The sequence below is a fragment of the Chrysemys picta genome, chromosome 13, assembly GCF_011386835.1.
Source record: "Chrysemys picta bellii isolate R12L10 chromosome 13, ASM1138683v2, whole genome shotgun sequence".
In the NCBI taxonomy this organism is placed as follows: domain Eukaryota; kingdom Metazoa; phylum Chordata; order Testudines; family Emydidae; genus Chrysemys; species Chrysemys picta.
Genome location: NC_088803.1, coordinates 2,234,432 through 2,248,580, shown reverse-complemented (window position 1 = coordinate 2,248,580; position 14,149 = coordinate 2,234,432). Strand labels below are relative to the sequence as shown.

At 48.3% G+C, this 14,149-nt stretch overlaps 1 pseudogene and 1 gene segment (V, D, J or C); one reads left to right on the top strand and one right to left on the bottom strand.

Moving 5' to 3' along the window:
• Nucleotides 1-1,730: 1,730 nt before the first annotated feature.
• On the bottom strand, nt 1,731-6,037 carry LOC135975420 (immunoglobulin heavy variable 4-61-like). The segment is given in 4 exon segments: nt 1,731-1,853; nt 3,106-3,268; nt 5,376-5,550; nt 6,010-6,037. Coding segments are annotated over 4 exon segments (489 nt in total).
• A 3,644-nt stretch (nt 6,038-9,681) lies between these two features.
• LOC135975392 (olfactory receptor 9G19-like) lies at nt 9,682-10,676 on the top strand (annotated as a pseudogene).
• Nucleotides 10,677-14,149: the final 3,473 nt, after the last annotated feature.

Sequence of the window (14,149 nt, the reverse complement as noted above, 5' to 3'; positions counted from 1 at the left end):
TGGACACTTCCACTGGTCCCTGTCCGCGTTTAACTCTGTACATCCGTGAATCGGTCCCTGCCTGTTCCTAGAGCCACTGAAATACAAACCACTCACTGTATTTTGGCAGTAGCTGGACACGATTCCTGGGGCAGCTGACAGGTCAACTGGGCGTGGAGAGACTGGGGGCTTCTGGGGGCAGTTTTAACAATAGCTCTGGGGATGTTTGTCCTGTTTTAGCCACTGTGTGTTTCTGGGCAGTGTGGTGGGAGGGGAGACTCATATTACCCTTGTCACCCTGGCCTCACTTTGCAGTTTATCAGCCACTTCCCCTTTGTACCAGTCCCTACTTTGCTCTGTGTCACTGTTCATGTCTGTCTGGCTCAGGAAGAGGTGGTGGTGTCTTCAGATGTCAGTGAATTGAGCCGGGGGGGAACTGGTTCTTGGAAGTGTCTCCAGAGATGGTGGTTTAGCGTTGGAAAGACGGGGCATAGCCTGTGCTCACACCACTGTCTGCAACTACATAAGCCGCCCACTCCAGCCCTTTCCCAGCGGGCTGCTGGATCCCGTCCAGCTCGTACTGCGGAGTCGTGGTGGAGAACCCGGAGACAGCGCAGGTCAGTGTGAGGGTCTCTCCGCCTTCGCTGGTCCTGGGCTGGAATGGACTGGCTGCATCTGGGAAAAACAAAGCAGAGCAAAGAGAGAATTGGCAACCAAAGAAATCTACGGATCTGTCTCTGATTCCCCCACTGCGCCATAGACACTTACCGGTGAAGATGGAGAACAGGGAAGGGAAAAGCAACAGAGATTCCATTCTCATTTCCATGTAATGAGGGAAACTCCCCAGAGGGCAGGACCAGGCAGTTCTGTGTCTAGGGAGAGACTGGGGTTCCCAGAACCAGGAGTTTGTATTTAAATAGGAATCCCCCAGTGCAGGCACTCGGTACATGGCGATGTCCCCTCAGGGACATATGTCCTCTTTACACCCAGAGAGACCGTGCGCTCAGGTCAGCAAAGGACCAGTGATGGCTGATTGAGGGTAGGAAGGTGGGTCCAGAGGACAGTTACCAGAACCTGGACTCAGGAGAACCCCCTAGGCCAGGCAGTTCCATGCAAATTTCATCCAGTGAGTACAAACTACCGGGGAGATCTCTAGCTAGGCCGGGCTGTCTGCTGGGTAGGAGAGACACAGCCCCCTTCATCTCTCGGGGTGTGACCCACAGGCCGGGGCAGTCAATGGGTTTCTCCCCATTGGAGCCGTGGCTACTGCAGACTGTGCTGGGCAAACAGAATCAGTACAAGGCACGTACAGCCTCTGCCAATAGGAACAAAGCTCCTGGGAACATCTAAGGGGGGAGGAGTCGCAGCTGCACCGGGAGGGAGAGGCTGGTTTCAGAGACCAGAGACTGAGAAACAGCTCTAGTTAAAAGGGAGGAACTGGGCAAGGAGAGAAGATGCCTCTTCTGGGGTGTCTCAGCCTGAGAGCTGGGGCTGCAGCAGCCCTGAAGGGAGATGCACAATAGAGGGGGATGGAATGATTTTGTTTGTAGGCCCCACCACCTCGAGAGAGACGTGGCCAGTGTCTTGTTCCCTGCAGGCTACAATGGAAATGGTAAATTACAGCACCAGAGAGGCCCAAACATCCCTGTTGAATCTGCTTTCCCTAAGGCTGCGTCTACACTATAGAGTTAAGTTGAAGCAAGTTACAGCTGATGATTATAAACCGCAATAATTGCATTGCTTGTGTACGTTCACACGCCGCTCCCTGTGTCGGCAGAGCAGGTCCACAGCTGGTTCTCTAGCACTGACAGAGAGAGCAGTGCACCATGGGTAGCTATCCCACTGTGCAACTCACCCCCTGCTGCTGCTAGGAACTGTGGGAACAGGGAATGGATCACAGACTGCAGTGCATCATGGGTGTGGGCTCACTGTCACATGATGCAGATTTTTCTCTCCCATCATTCCGTGGGCTTCTGACTATGGTTTGTGCCATTTTCAACAGCCCCGGTAAATTGGGCACCCCCAATTTCTGGGTGAAATCATGGATCCAGCCCCGCTCTCCAGGCTGGGGATCAGGGCCGGCTCTAGGCACCAGCAAACCAAGCACGTGCCACCCAGGGATGGCGGCTGGGTGGCCAGAAGCAGCAGTGGGGCCATAGAGGTGGGGCGCTGCCATGCGGGGCCCGCATCCCGCTCTCTGGGGCTCTGCTTCCTCTGGGGCTACCCTGGCCCGGCTCCTCAGAGCTCTGCCGGGCAGTCTCCCAGCTCTGCCCTCCTGGGTCCCAGCCGGTCCTGGAGGCTGGGACCCCCTGCTGCTTACCCTGACCCTGCCAGCACCGGACTGGCTGGAGGTGAGGGGCAATCGGCGGAGTCAGCACTGGTGGGGGGAAACCCAGGGCTGGGGCAGCAGGGGGTGCAGGTGGAGAAGGGCACTGGTGGGGGGGGATGAGAACCCAGGGCTGAGATGGGGGGCAGCCAACATTTTTTTTGCTTGGGGCAGCAAAAAATCTAGAACTGTCCCTGCTGGGGATAAGGGTTAGGAACAGAAGGCGGCTGATCACGCAGTATATTATGAGCTGCGACTCTGAACAGGAATTATTGTATTAGCCTCCCCCTGCCCTGCTTTACTCTCTGTCACCAGCACAGTAACACGTGGGAGCAGAACCGCGGGAGAACTGGTGTGGGACCACACGGGGGGGAAATGCAGCACCTCAGTTTAGGTGCTTGCCTATAGAAGAAACGCTTGGTGGTGGCGGGGAGGAAGAACTGCTGCCCCCTACTGGACAGAATGAGACTCTCACACACACAGGCAGACAGACCCAGGGGTCCCGAGTGATTTTTGTGTAACTGTTTTGCCATGAATCTGTCTCTACCTGTTGCTATAATAAACGTAATGTAACAACTGACACATTTCTCAGTAAGTTTGCAAAGCTTCCCGTGGCAGCGGAAAAGTAAATGGTGTCCAGAGAAAGTGGGTGGCAGCTGGAGGCATTTTTAACCGATATCTATTAGTATGGGGGTTGTTCATAGTCAATCTACTGTGTGTGTCTTTATCTCTGAGGGCTCAGCTATCCCTGCTTCTCTGGCCTCACTCGGCTGCTTAGAGCCAGCTTCCCCTTTTTGTACCAGTCCCGCTTTGCTCTGTGTCACTGTGTCTCTGGCACAGTAATAGGTGGCGGTGTCTGCAGCTGTCAGCGAGCGGAGCTGCAGGGAGAACTGGTTCTTGGCGGTGTCTCCAGAGATGGTGATTCGGCCTTGGAGAGACGGAGCGTAGCTTGTGCCCCCGCCACTATACATGTACACATACCCCATCCACTCCAGCCCTTTCCCGGGGGGCTGCCGGATCCAGTTCCAAGCGTAGCCGCTGCTACTAACTGAGAACCCGGAGACAGCGCAGGTCAGGGTGAGGGTCTCTCCGGGCTTCACCGTTCCCAGGCCCGACTGGACTAGCTGCACCTGAGACAGGACACCTGGAGAAAGGAAACAAAGTGCGGAAAGTATTACCACCGAACAAATCTATGGTTCAGTCCCTGATTCCCCCACTGCCCCATAGACACTTACAGGTGGGGGCGGAGAACAGGGAAAGGAAAAGCAACAGAGATTTCATTCTCGTTTTCACGCAGTGAGGGAAACTCCCCAGTGGGCAGGACCGGGCAGTTCTTTGTCTGGGGAGAGACTGAAGCTCATAGAATCAGGGGTTTGTATTTAAACAGCAACCCCCTAGGGAGGGATTTGCATGCGGGTTGCACCCAGCGGATATAAGTCGACAGGGAGAAGTCTAGGTAAGGAGTATTGTCTGGTGGAGTCAACAGAAACACATCTTTAGCACGCTGGGATGTGATGGAGATTCACTAAACTTTTCATCTTTCCATGTCTGCTGTGCCGTTACATTATTTTATTTCTCTTTCACATAATTCCCGTGGCACTTCAGATCATGCCGACCCACATTTTCACTGAATTTGTGTATCACAACAGAATTTTGGGACAGTTTATTGTGGGACATTAGGCAGACGTTGCTCTGGTAGGGCATACGGCAGAGAGAAATTACCTAAAGTCGGTTTTGTTTAATAAAACATTTTATGTATTGTGTTCATATTCTACTCACTTTGGGGGAGTCTATAACAGAGAGTGTGTGTGTGTGTGTGTGTGTATGTGTGTGTGCGTGCTCGCGTGCAGGGGTATCACTGTGTATGAGTTGTTGTTCATGTGAGTGTGTGCGTCACAGCCAGGATCTAACGCTCCATCTAAAACTGGTCTCGTTGAACTGCATAGAATCGTCTGCTCCCTTTTTTGGTAGTTAGAGCATTAAATAATGTTAAAAATCTGCTCCTAAAGGGGAATCCGACACATCACAGATCAGTGTGAGGTTCTCCCCATGAGAACGTAAGAGCGGCCACATTGGGTCAGACCAAAGGTGCATCTAGCCCAGTGTCCTGTCTGCGGACAGGGGCCAATGCCAGGTGCTTCAAAGGGAATGAACAGAGCAGGCAAACACTGAGTGATCCATCCCCCCTTATCCAGTCCCAGTTTCTGGCAGTCAGAGGTCTAAGGACACCCAGAGCATGGGGTCGCATCCCTGCCCACCTTGGCTAGTAGCCATTGATAGACCTGCCCTCCATAAACTTCTCTCTCTCTCTCTCTCTGTCTGTCTCTCTCTCGCTCTGTGTGTATGGGTGTGTCGGACTACTGCCTCCTAATGGAGAAAATCAGAGTTGTTCTCCCTCCCTCCCTCCCTCTCTGTGAGTGTGCGCACACACCCGTCACTCTCTTCCAAAGGCAAAGACCGCGACCTTCCCGGTGCGCATCTGACACACACTGGGACACAGACACACGGTGCCATTATTTTGTAACTCTTAATTCCGTGAATCTTTCCCTGCCTGCTCCAATAGCCATTCGGAAGGAAGGAAACACCTGAGTTTTATCAGTGAGTTTCCCATAGGGTGACCAGATGTCCCGATTTTATGGGGACAGTCCCGATATTTGGGGCTTTTTCACACTTGCTGTCTGGTCACCCTAGTTTCCCATGATTTCTGTGGCAGCTCAAAGGCAAGGCATGTCCAGAGAAACCGGCTAAATTCTACAGAGTTAAAAAAAAAATCCCAACTATTTGGATGTATGTTTTTCATAGTGAGTTCACCGTGTGTGTCTCTTTCTCTGCAGGGCTCCACTATCCCTCTGACTGTGGCCTCCCTGGGCTATTTAGAAACCGCTTCCCCTTTTTGTGCCAGTCCCGCTCTGCTCCGTGTCACGGTGTCTCTCCTGGCGCAGTAATAGGTGGCGGAGTCTGCAGCTGTCAGCGAGCAGAGCTGCAGGGAGAACTGGTTCTTGGCGGTGTCTGCAGAGACGGTGATTCGGCCTTGAGAGACGGAGCATAGCCTGTATCCCCGCTACTATACGGGTACACATACCCCATCCACTCCAGCCCTTTCCCGGGGGGCTGCCGGATCCAGTTCCAGGTGTAATACCGAGTAGTGATGGAGAACCCGGAGACAGTGCAGGTCAGGGTGAGGGTCTCTCTGGGCTTTGCCGTCCCCGGGCCAGACTGGACCAGCTGCACCTGGGAGAGGACACCTGGGAAAAGGGAAAGAAAGCAAGAAAAGCATTAGCCCAGAGAGACTCCACAGATCTGTTACCAGACCCCGCCCCCCACTGCCCCATAGACACTTACAGGATGGGACAGAGAACAGAGAAAGGAAAAGCAACAGAGATTTCATTCTCATTTTCATGCAATGGGGGAAACTCCCCAGCAGGCAGGACCGGGCAGTTCTGTGTCTGGGGAGAGACTGAGGCTCCTAGAACCAGGGGTTGGTATTTAACCAGCAACCCTGTGAGGAGGGATTTGCATGCGGGTTGCACCCAGCGGGTATAAGGTGACAGGGAGCCGTGTAGGTTGGGAGAATTGGCTGGTGGAGTGGACAGATCTCCATGAGGTCTGGGATGGGATGGGGAGGTCCCCTTGACGCCCTTTCCCTTGAGTGCAATGTGTCTTAGGAAAGAGGTTAACTGGCTGTGTGAATCCCAACCTCCAACAGTGGCTGCTGAGAAATGCATTGGGCATCTCCGAGAAACATAACCAGTGCATAGAAGCAGTCAATAGAAATGAGCTGTCAGGGGGGATGAGCAAAGGGGAAGGTGATTCCTCTGTGTAGTATGGATTAGTTAATCACTCACACTGCAGATATATCCGACGGGGAAAGTGGTGCAGGTGTGGAGAGATGAAGGGTTAAAATCCATGTGCAGCTTAGAGAATAACTTGGTATATGAATTGTGCCAGCTCTTTTCCAGGCCCAAAGTCCAGAGTTTGGTCAAGAGACCAGAGGCCTAGTGAATGGTGATTAGCTCAGAAAAAAGCAGAAAAACCAAAAGATAACCTTGCATTTGCTAAGATAAGCCTGGTCAGCAAAATTGCCAGATGTTGGAGCAATAACTGAATAATTGTGTCTTATTCAGAGTTGCAAATTGAACACAGAAGCCCTGTGTCTGTTGTGTTAGTTTCTTTTGTAGGGAGATGTTCTTCCCACATCTCCAATCCTGAGTTTATGAGAGGTTGGAACATGTTAGTATAAGATATGGCCTCCTCCCACCTCCCTTTCCCAGGGACCAGTGCCTGCCTTAAGACACAAAGGAGACAATCTTTATTGCTATATACTTTCACTGTTTCTTTGCTTTAACCCCTAGGAATGTATCTGTTGGACAATCAGAGGAGTTGCTTCATTCTATGGATCCCAAATCAGAATTCAACATATATATATTTCATACTAATACATTTATCAAAGTATTAATTAAATGTTAACTTGTTAACTTGAGACCATGGGCGGAGACATTATGTAACCTTTTAACCATTGGCTACTGTGCTATCTTGTCTTGCTGCAAAACCTATCAGGGGTTGTAGAACTGCCTCCCCGGTCACTTTCCCCCATCCATGGAAAATCCATATATTCCATTGTAATCAACTGATTGACAGTGTCTCTGAGCCTAATAAGCCAGGTGACACTCCGTCAGCGCTGTACATAATAAACCCCTATGCTTGACCTCTACACGGTGTGAAATTATGTTAGTTCACTGGGCATTCGGTAGCGGATACACACAAACAGGGGCAGTGAGGGAGGAGGAAATGGAAGCACAAAGGGACGAGGCAGGTTTGGGTTTTATGCGATGAAGAACTTTGCACTCAGGGAGTCCTAAGAGTAACCTGGAAGGGAAAGTAGCAACTTGTAGTTAGTCACTTTCGAGTTAATAGCTTCATATTATATTTAGCTCAGAAGGGACCATTTGAACCCGCTAACACTGGTCTACAATTTTTGAGAAGTTGTCTGCTTCAGAGATAAAATGTTCTATTTATTATGTATTTTGATGTGCTGAATTCAAATGTGACAATTAAAACAACTGATTGGCTACTGTTTCTAAGATATTTAAGTTTTTACATTTTATGTCTATGTATATTGTGTAGATAGTAGAGTTTTAATCATAAATTGTAAACCTAGGTCTTTTCGTGTGTTTATGGTTGCTTTCCATGATAATATTTCACCTGTCCTGTTTATGTTACACTTTAAAAATCAACAAAAGGGTTATATAAATAAAATGTATTGTGAAACAAAAGGCAAAAAACTATTATGTACATAGTTTAGTCCTATTCAGTGTCTACTCGGCGCTTCTTGGCTTGTCTCTTGTATTCATTAAATAGATTTCAGAGTAACAGCCGTGTTAGTCTGTATCCGCAAAAAGAAGAACAGGAGTACTTGTGGCACCTTAGAGACTAACAAATTTATTAGAGCATAAGCTTTCGTGGACTACAGCCCACTTCTTCGGATGCATATAAATAGAGCATCTCTTGTTACTGTCCAGCAATAGTCTGCAAGCATTGATGGGCTCCATTTGCCCCGATAGCATTTCTCCATTGTTGCAAAGTCCTGGTGAAATCGCTCGCCGTGCTCGTCGCTCATTAATCTGCAGTTCGGTGGAAAAAAATCTAGATGAGAGTGCAAAAAATGTATCTTTAGTGACATGTTGCAACCAAGACTTTTGTATGCCTTGAGGAGCTTTTCAACCAACAACCTGTAGTTGTCTGCCTTGTTGTTTCCGAGAAAATTTATTGCCACTAACTGGAAGGCTTTCCGTGCCGTATTTTCCTTGTCACGCAGTGCATGGTCAAATGCATCATCTCGAAGAAGTTCACGAATCTGAGGACCAACAAAGACACCTTCCTTTATCTTAGCTTCACTTAACCTTGGAAATTTTCCACGGAGGTACTTGAAAGCCGCTTGTGTTTTGTCAATGGCCTTGACAAAGTTCTTCATCAGACCCAGCTTGATGTGTAAGGGTGGTAACAAAATCTTCCTTGATTCAACAAGTGGTGGATGCTGAACACTTTTCCTCCCAGGCTCCAATGACTGTCGGAGTGGCCAATCTTTCTTGATGTAGTGGGAATCTCTTGCACGACTATCCCATTCGCAGAGAAAACAGCAGTACTTTGTGTATCCAGTCTGCAGACCAAGCAAGAGAGCAACAACCTTCAAATCACCACAAAGCTGCCACTGATGTTGGTCATAGTTTATGCACCTCAAAAGTTGTTTCATGTTGTCATAAGTTTCCTTCATATGGACTGCATGACCAACTGGAATTGACGGCAAAACATTGCCATTATGCAGTAAAACAGCTTTAAGACTCGTCTTCGACGAATCAATGAACAGTCTCCACGTCCTCTGTCACCCATTCTCAGGTCTAGGAAACAGAGGCTAGAGACACCATCCCTTCCCATCCTGGTTAACAGACATTATTGGAACCTGTCCTCCACGAATGTATCTAGTTTATTGGCTCCTTGAGTGTGTATTTTTTTTACCACGTGAGTTTTATTGCTAATAATAAAATTGAAACAAAATAGTCTCTCTTGTGTGTGTGTGTGTGTGTGTGTGTGTGTGTGCATGTGAGCACTTCTCTGGATTTCCATTTTTCTTTCAATGTACCATTGCCACCCCTGATATAGACACAGTTTATATGGGTGCAACGGAAGGCAGTGGATGAAGAGATCAGAAGGTCTGATACATCAAGAAACGTGTAGGGCAAACGTACACACTCTATCTTTGACTGAGCTTCTGAGCTATTGTGCTAAAAATAGCAGTGGAGCCTCGGCAGCACAGACTAGCTGCCCGAGCACAATCCCATCTGAGATCCTAGGTACATACACAGGTGCCCATCGCAAGCCACTGTACGTGCTGTCGTGTTCTCACTAGTTTTATCCTGCTAGCTTGATCCAAGCAAGTGCATGTACATCTACCCAAGCTGGGAATTACACCTCCCAGCTACTGGGCAGATGTATCCGTGGTTGAACTTCACATATTTTTTGTTTCCAATCTTTTGATTTTTTGTTCTGTCTTCTAGATTTGTTGCTATGACACTGATAGGATAAAGATATTTCTAAATCCCAGCCTAACAGTCTTTCTTTAAAGTTCAAGAGAGATTCAGGGCGGTAGAAGGGACATTTCCGTAATTCAATAGGGTTCCATGCTCTTGGTTCACCTATACTGGAAGCTCAACCTCTTAATTATATGAGTCTTCCTCTGTTTATTGACAACTTAACTTTTCCAGTAGAGCGATGCCGGGGTACGAGGTTACCCGCTCTTGGTTTCACCTAATGTAATCGACAGCACAACCTGACTGTGTGCACTCCATCAATACTTAATTATTTCCTTTTTCTAGATACTCATGGAAAAAGGAGAAGCAAGAAACCAAACACCCATCGTGGAATTCATTCTCTTAGGATTTGGGAATGTCCCTGAACTGCAGCCCCTCCTCTTCCTCGTGTTTCTAGTGATCTATGTTGTAACTGTGGCAGGGAACATCCTCATCATTGCACTAGTTGTGACTGATCACCACCTTCACACCCCCATGTACTTCTTCCTGGGGAACTTGTCCTGCCTGGAGATCAGCTAAACCTCCACCATCCTACCCAGGCTGCTGGCCAGTCTCCTGACTGGGGACAGAACCATTTCTGTTAAGAGCTGCTTTGTGTGCAATTAACCTTATTTGGTGTCATGTCATCTACAGAATGTGTGCTGCTCACCGCAATGTCTTACGATCGGTATTTAGCAATATGCAAACTACTCCGTTATGCTGCTCTGATGAATGGCAGGGTTTGTTGCCAGCTAGTCGCAGGGTCTTGGATAAGTAGGTTTGTGGGTTGCACTATAGTAAATATTTTCTTGTTCCAATTAACTTTCTGTAATTCCAAAGAAATTGATCATTTCTTTTGTGATCTATCACCCATGATTAAGCTGTCCTGTGGTGACACCCAGACTCTTCAGCTGGAAACATTTACTATCACTGCCATAGGGACACTTGTGCCCTGTCTACTGGTCCTGACATCCTACATTTGTATCATCGCCACCATCCTGAGAATCCCGTCCACCACAGGGAGGAAAAAGGCCTTTTCCACCTGCTCCTCTCACCTCATTGTGGTTATTGTTTACTATGGGGCACTGATTACTGTCTATATGGTTCCAACAGCCAACAGTCACAAGGTCCTACACAAACTATTCTCTGTCTTCTACACAGTCCTGACTCCCATGATCAATCCTGTCATCTACAGCCTGAGAAACAAAGAGGTCAATGAGGCCCTGAGAAAAGCTATTCTTAAACTAGTTGCTTTCAAATTCAGGCATAGAACCTTAAAGGACAAATTTTAGAATATTGTAAAATAGAAATGAATTGATATAGTTTGTTAGACATGGCTCATTTGAGTCCTTGAGAACAGGGTTACCCCTCATTGACCTTTCTTTCTTTCTGTTTCTCTGGTACTTTTTCAGCATTCATCTTTCATACATTTAATACACATTTCTTTATACAAAACTTGATACTGTAAGAGACATTCTATATGAACAATGTTTTTTTCCAGACACACACTTCAGTAAAGCACTCTGCTTCATGCATCCATACATTCATCCGTACATGAACACTAGTGCCCAAATTCTGCAAGGAGCTTAACATCTTTTGGGTGGTTCTGGGTCTCTTCCACCCCCACTGAAGAGAATGACACTCGTTCTTCACTGATTAGGATCCTCTGCTGTCAATTTTCAGAGTGGTAGCCATGTTAGTCTGTATCAGCAAAAACAATGCTGGGTCCTTGTGACACCTTAGACACTAACACATTTATTTGGGCATAAGCTTTCGTGAGCTAAAACCCACTTCATCAGATGCATGAAGCAGAAGTACAATAAGCAGTATATATATATATATATAATGAAAAGTTGGGAGTTACCTAACCAAGTGGGGGGTCAGTGTTAATGAGGCCAATTCAATTAAGGTGGAAGTGGCCTATTCTCAACAGTTGATTACTTTATTAGTGCTAATGAGTTCAATACAATCAAGGTGGATGTCGCCCATTTCCAATAGTTGACAAGAAGGTGTGAGTATCAGCAGAGGGAAAAATTACTTTTTGTAGTGACCCATCCACTCCCAGTCTTTATTCAGGCCTAATTTGATGCTGTCCAGTTTGCAAATTAATTCCAGTTCTGCAAAGTCTGTTTTTGATTTTTTTTGGTTGAAGAATGGCCACTTTTAAGTCTGTTATTGAGTGCCCAGGGGATTGAAGTGCTCTCCTACTGGTTTTTGAATGTTACAATTCTTGATGTCAGATTTGTGTTCATTTATTCTTTTGCATAGAGACTGTCCGGTTTGGCCAATGTACATGGAAGAGGGGCACTGCTGGCACATGATGGCATATATCACATTGGTAGATGTGCAGATGAACGAGCCCCTGATGGTGTGACTGATGTGGTTATGTTCTATGATTATGTCCCTTGAATAGATATGTGGACAGATTTGGCAACAGGGTTTGTTGCAAGGATAGGTTCCTGGGTTAGTGTTTATGTTGTATGGTGTGCGGTTGCTGGTGAGTATTAGCTTCAGGTTGTCGGGCTGTCTATAAGCGAGGACTGGTCTGTCTCCCAAGGTCTGTGAGAGTGAGGGATCATCCTTCAGGATAGGTTGTAGATCCTTGATGACACGCTGGAGAGGTTTTAGTTGGGGGCTGAAGGTGACAGCTAGTGGTGTTCTGTTACTTTCTTTGTGGACCTGTCCTGTAGGAGGTGACTTCTGGGTACCCTTCTGGTTCTGTCAATTTGTTTCTTCACTTCAGTAGGTGGGTATTGTCGTTTTAAGAATGCTTGATAGAGATCTTGTCGGTGTTTGTCTCTGTCTGAGGGATCGGAGCAAATGTGGTTGTATCTTAGTGCGTGGTTGTAGATAATGGATCCTGTGATGTGGTCTGGATGAAAGCATGAAGCTCTGATTCATTAATTCATTTAACTCAAATTAGCTGAATATTTTCATCAAAAATCAATCAAAATCTTTCAAGACTTAGATCCTGGGCACCAACCCGTCCCTTTATAATATTTAAGAGAGAGAGAGAGAGAGAGTGTGTGTGTGTAAGACCCATGTTCAATATCTTCAATATCCCCCTGCCTGATGTGGGAGAAGTCTTCAGTCTCCCACACTGGAAACAAGTGCACGGGCCTATAGTATACTCTCCGCAGAATCTCTCTCTCTCTCTCTGTGTCCTGGTAAAGTGGTTCCATTTGGTAGAAATAATTAAACAGTCCTTGAAACAGGGAGTTGAACTTCGATCTCCTACAGACAAAGTGTGCTTCTTAACTACCAGACTACAGAGTCATGCTTGGACTTGTTTTCTGGTCCAATGACTATACATTCTCATCGTGAATGACAATGAGTAGTCATTGGGCTAGGAAAACCAAATGTGAATGACTTTTATGGCTTTTATTTTCCAGAACTGCCAGAAAAATGAAAAATCAGTTGTTCACTGAGCTCTAATTGTCATCTTCTGCCACAATACAGCAGGCAGGACAGAAATACATGCTCAATGGGTTATCCAGCAAGGGTTGGGTGTCTTGTGGTTAAGACATAGGTGTGAGAGTCACAACTCTTCACTTCTTTTCCTAGATCAGCCACATATTGCCTATAGGCCAGAAACTTTGTCACAAACTAATTCATCCTTAGCCAGAGTGTGGTGTGTTGAAAGCTGTGTTAAAATTACAAGCTATCACTCTGAGTGTAAGGGGTTTTTTTCTGGTCCTGCTTGCAGACGGGGACGTTTGTATGGAAATATATGCTCAGGTTATGATGAGTCATTCTGCAGCCTGCCACCATAGAGTTATGCCCCTCTGTTGTGGGAGGAGCCTGCTTTGTCCCTCAATGTTTGTGTTCTTGCATCATCTGCGTCTGAATTCTAAGAAATAACGTAATGTTACATTGCAACCTTCAAGCAAGACTGTTTTATCTTTTCATCTAACACTTGGGGAAGCCGGGTCACCCCGGTACGGTGCGCTGGCTCTTGCCGGCAGGGTTGGCAGGTTTGTATTAATTTTGGTGGTGCCCAGAACCCGCCCCTGCCCAAACTCTGCCCCCCCCCAAACTCCACCCCACCTGCCCAAAGCTCTGGGAGGGAGTTTGGGTGGGGGAGGTCTGGGGTGCAGGCCATGGGCTGGGGTGCAGGCCATGGGCTGGGGCAGGGGATTGAGGTGCAGGAGGTGCAGGCTCTGGGAGGGAGGTTGTGGATGGGAGGGGGTGCAAAGGGAGGGGGTGCAGGCAGCAGCGACACCAGGCACGAGCGCTCCAAGTGCGTGCCTGGGGCGGCAAGCCACGGGGGGCGCCCTGCCAGTCCCTGCAAGGGCGGCAGTCAGGCAGCCTCTGGCAGCTTGCCTGCGGGAGGTCTGCCAATCCCGCGGATTGAGCGACAATTCGGCGGTGGGTACACCAAAGCCATGGGACCGACGGACCTCCCGCAGGCATGCTGCCGAATCCATGGGACCAGGGACCTCCCACAGGCATGCTGCCGAATCCATGGGACCAGGGACCTCCCTCAGGCATGCTGCCGAATCCACAGGACCAGGGACCTCCCGCAGGCATGCTGCCGAATCCACAGGACCAGGGACCTCCCGCAGGCATGCTGCTGAATGCACGGGACCAGGGACCTCCCACAGGCATGCTGCCAAATCCACGGGACCAGGGACCTCCCGCAGGCATGCTGCCGAATGCACGGGACCAGGGACCTCCCTCAGGCATGCTGCCGAATGCACGGGACCAGGGACCTCCCTCAGGCATGCTGCCGAATCCATGGGACCAGGGACCTCCCGCAGGCATGCTGCCAAATCCACGG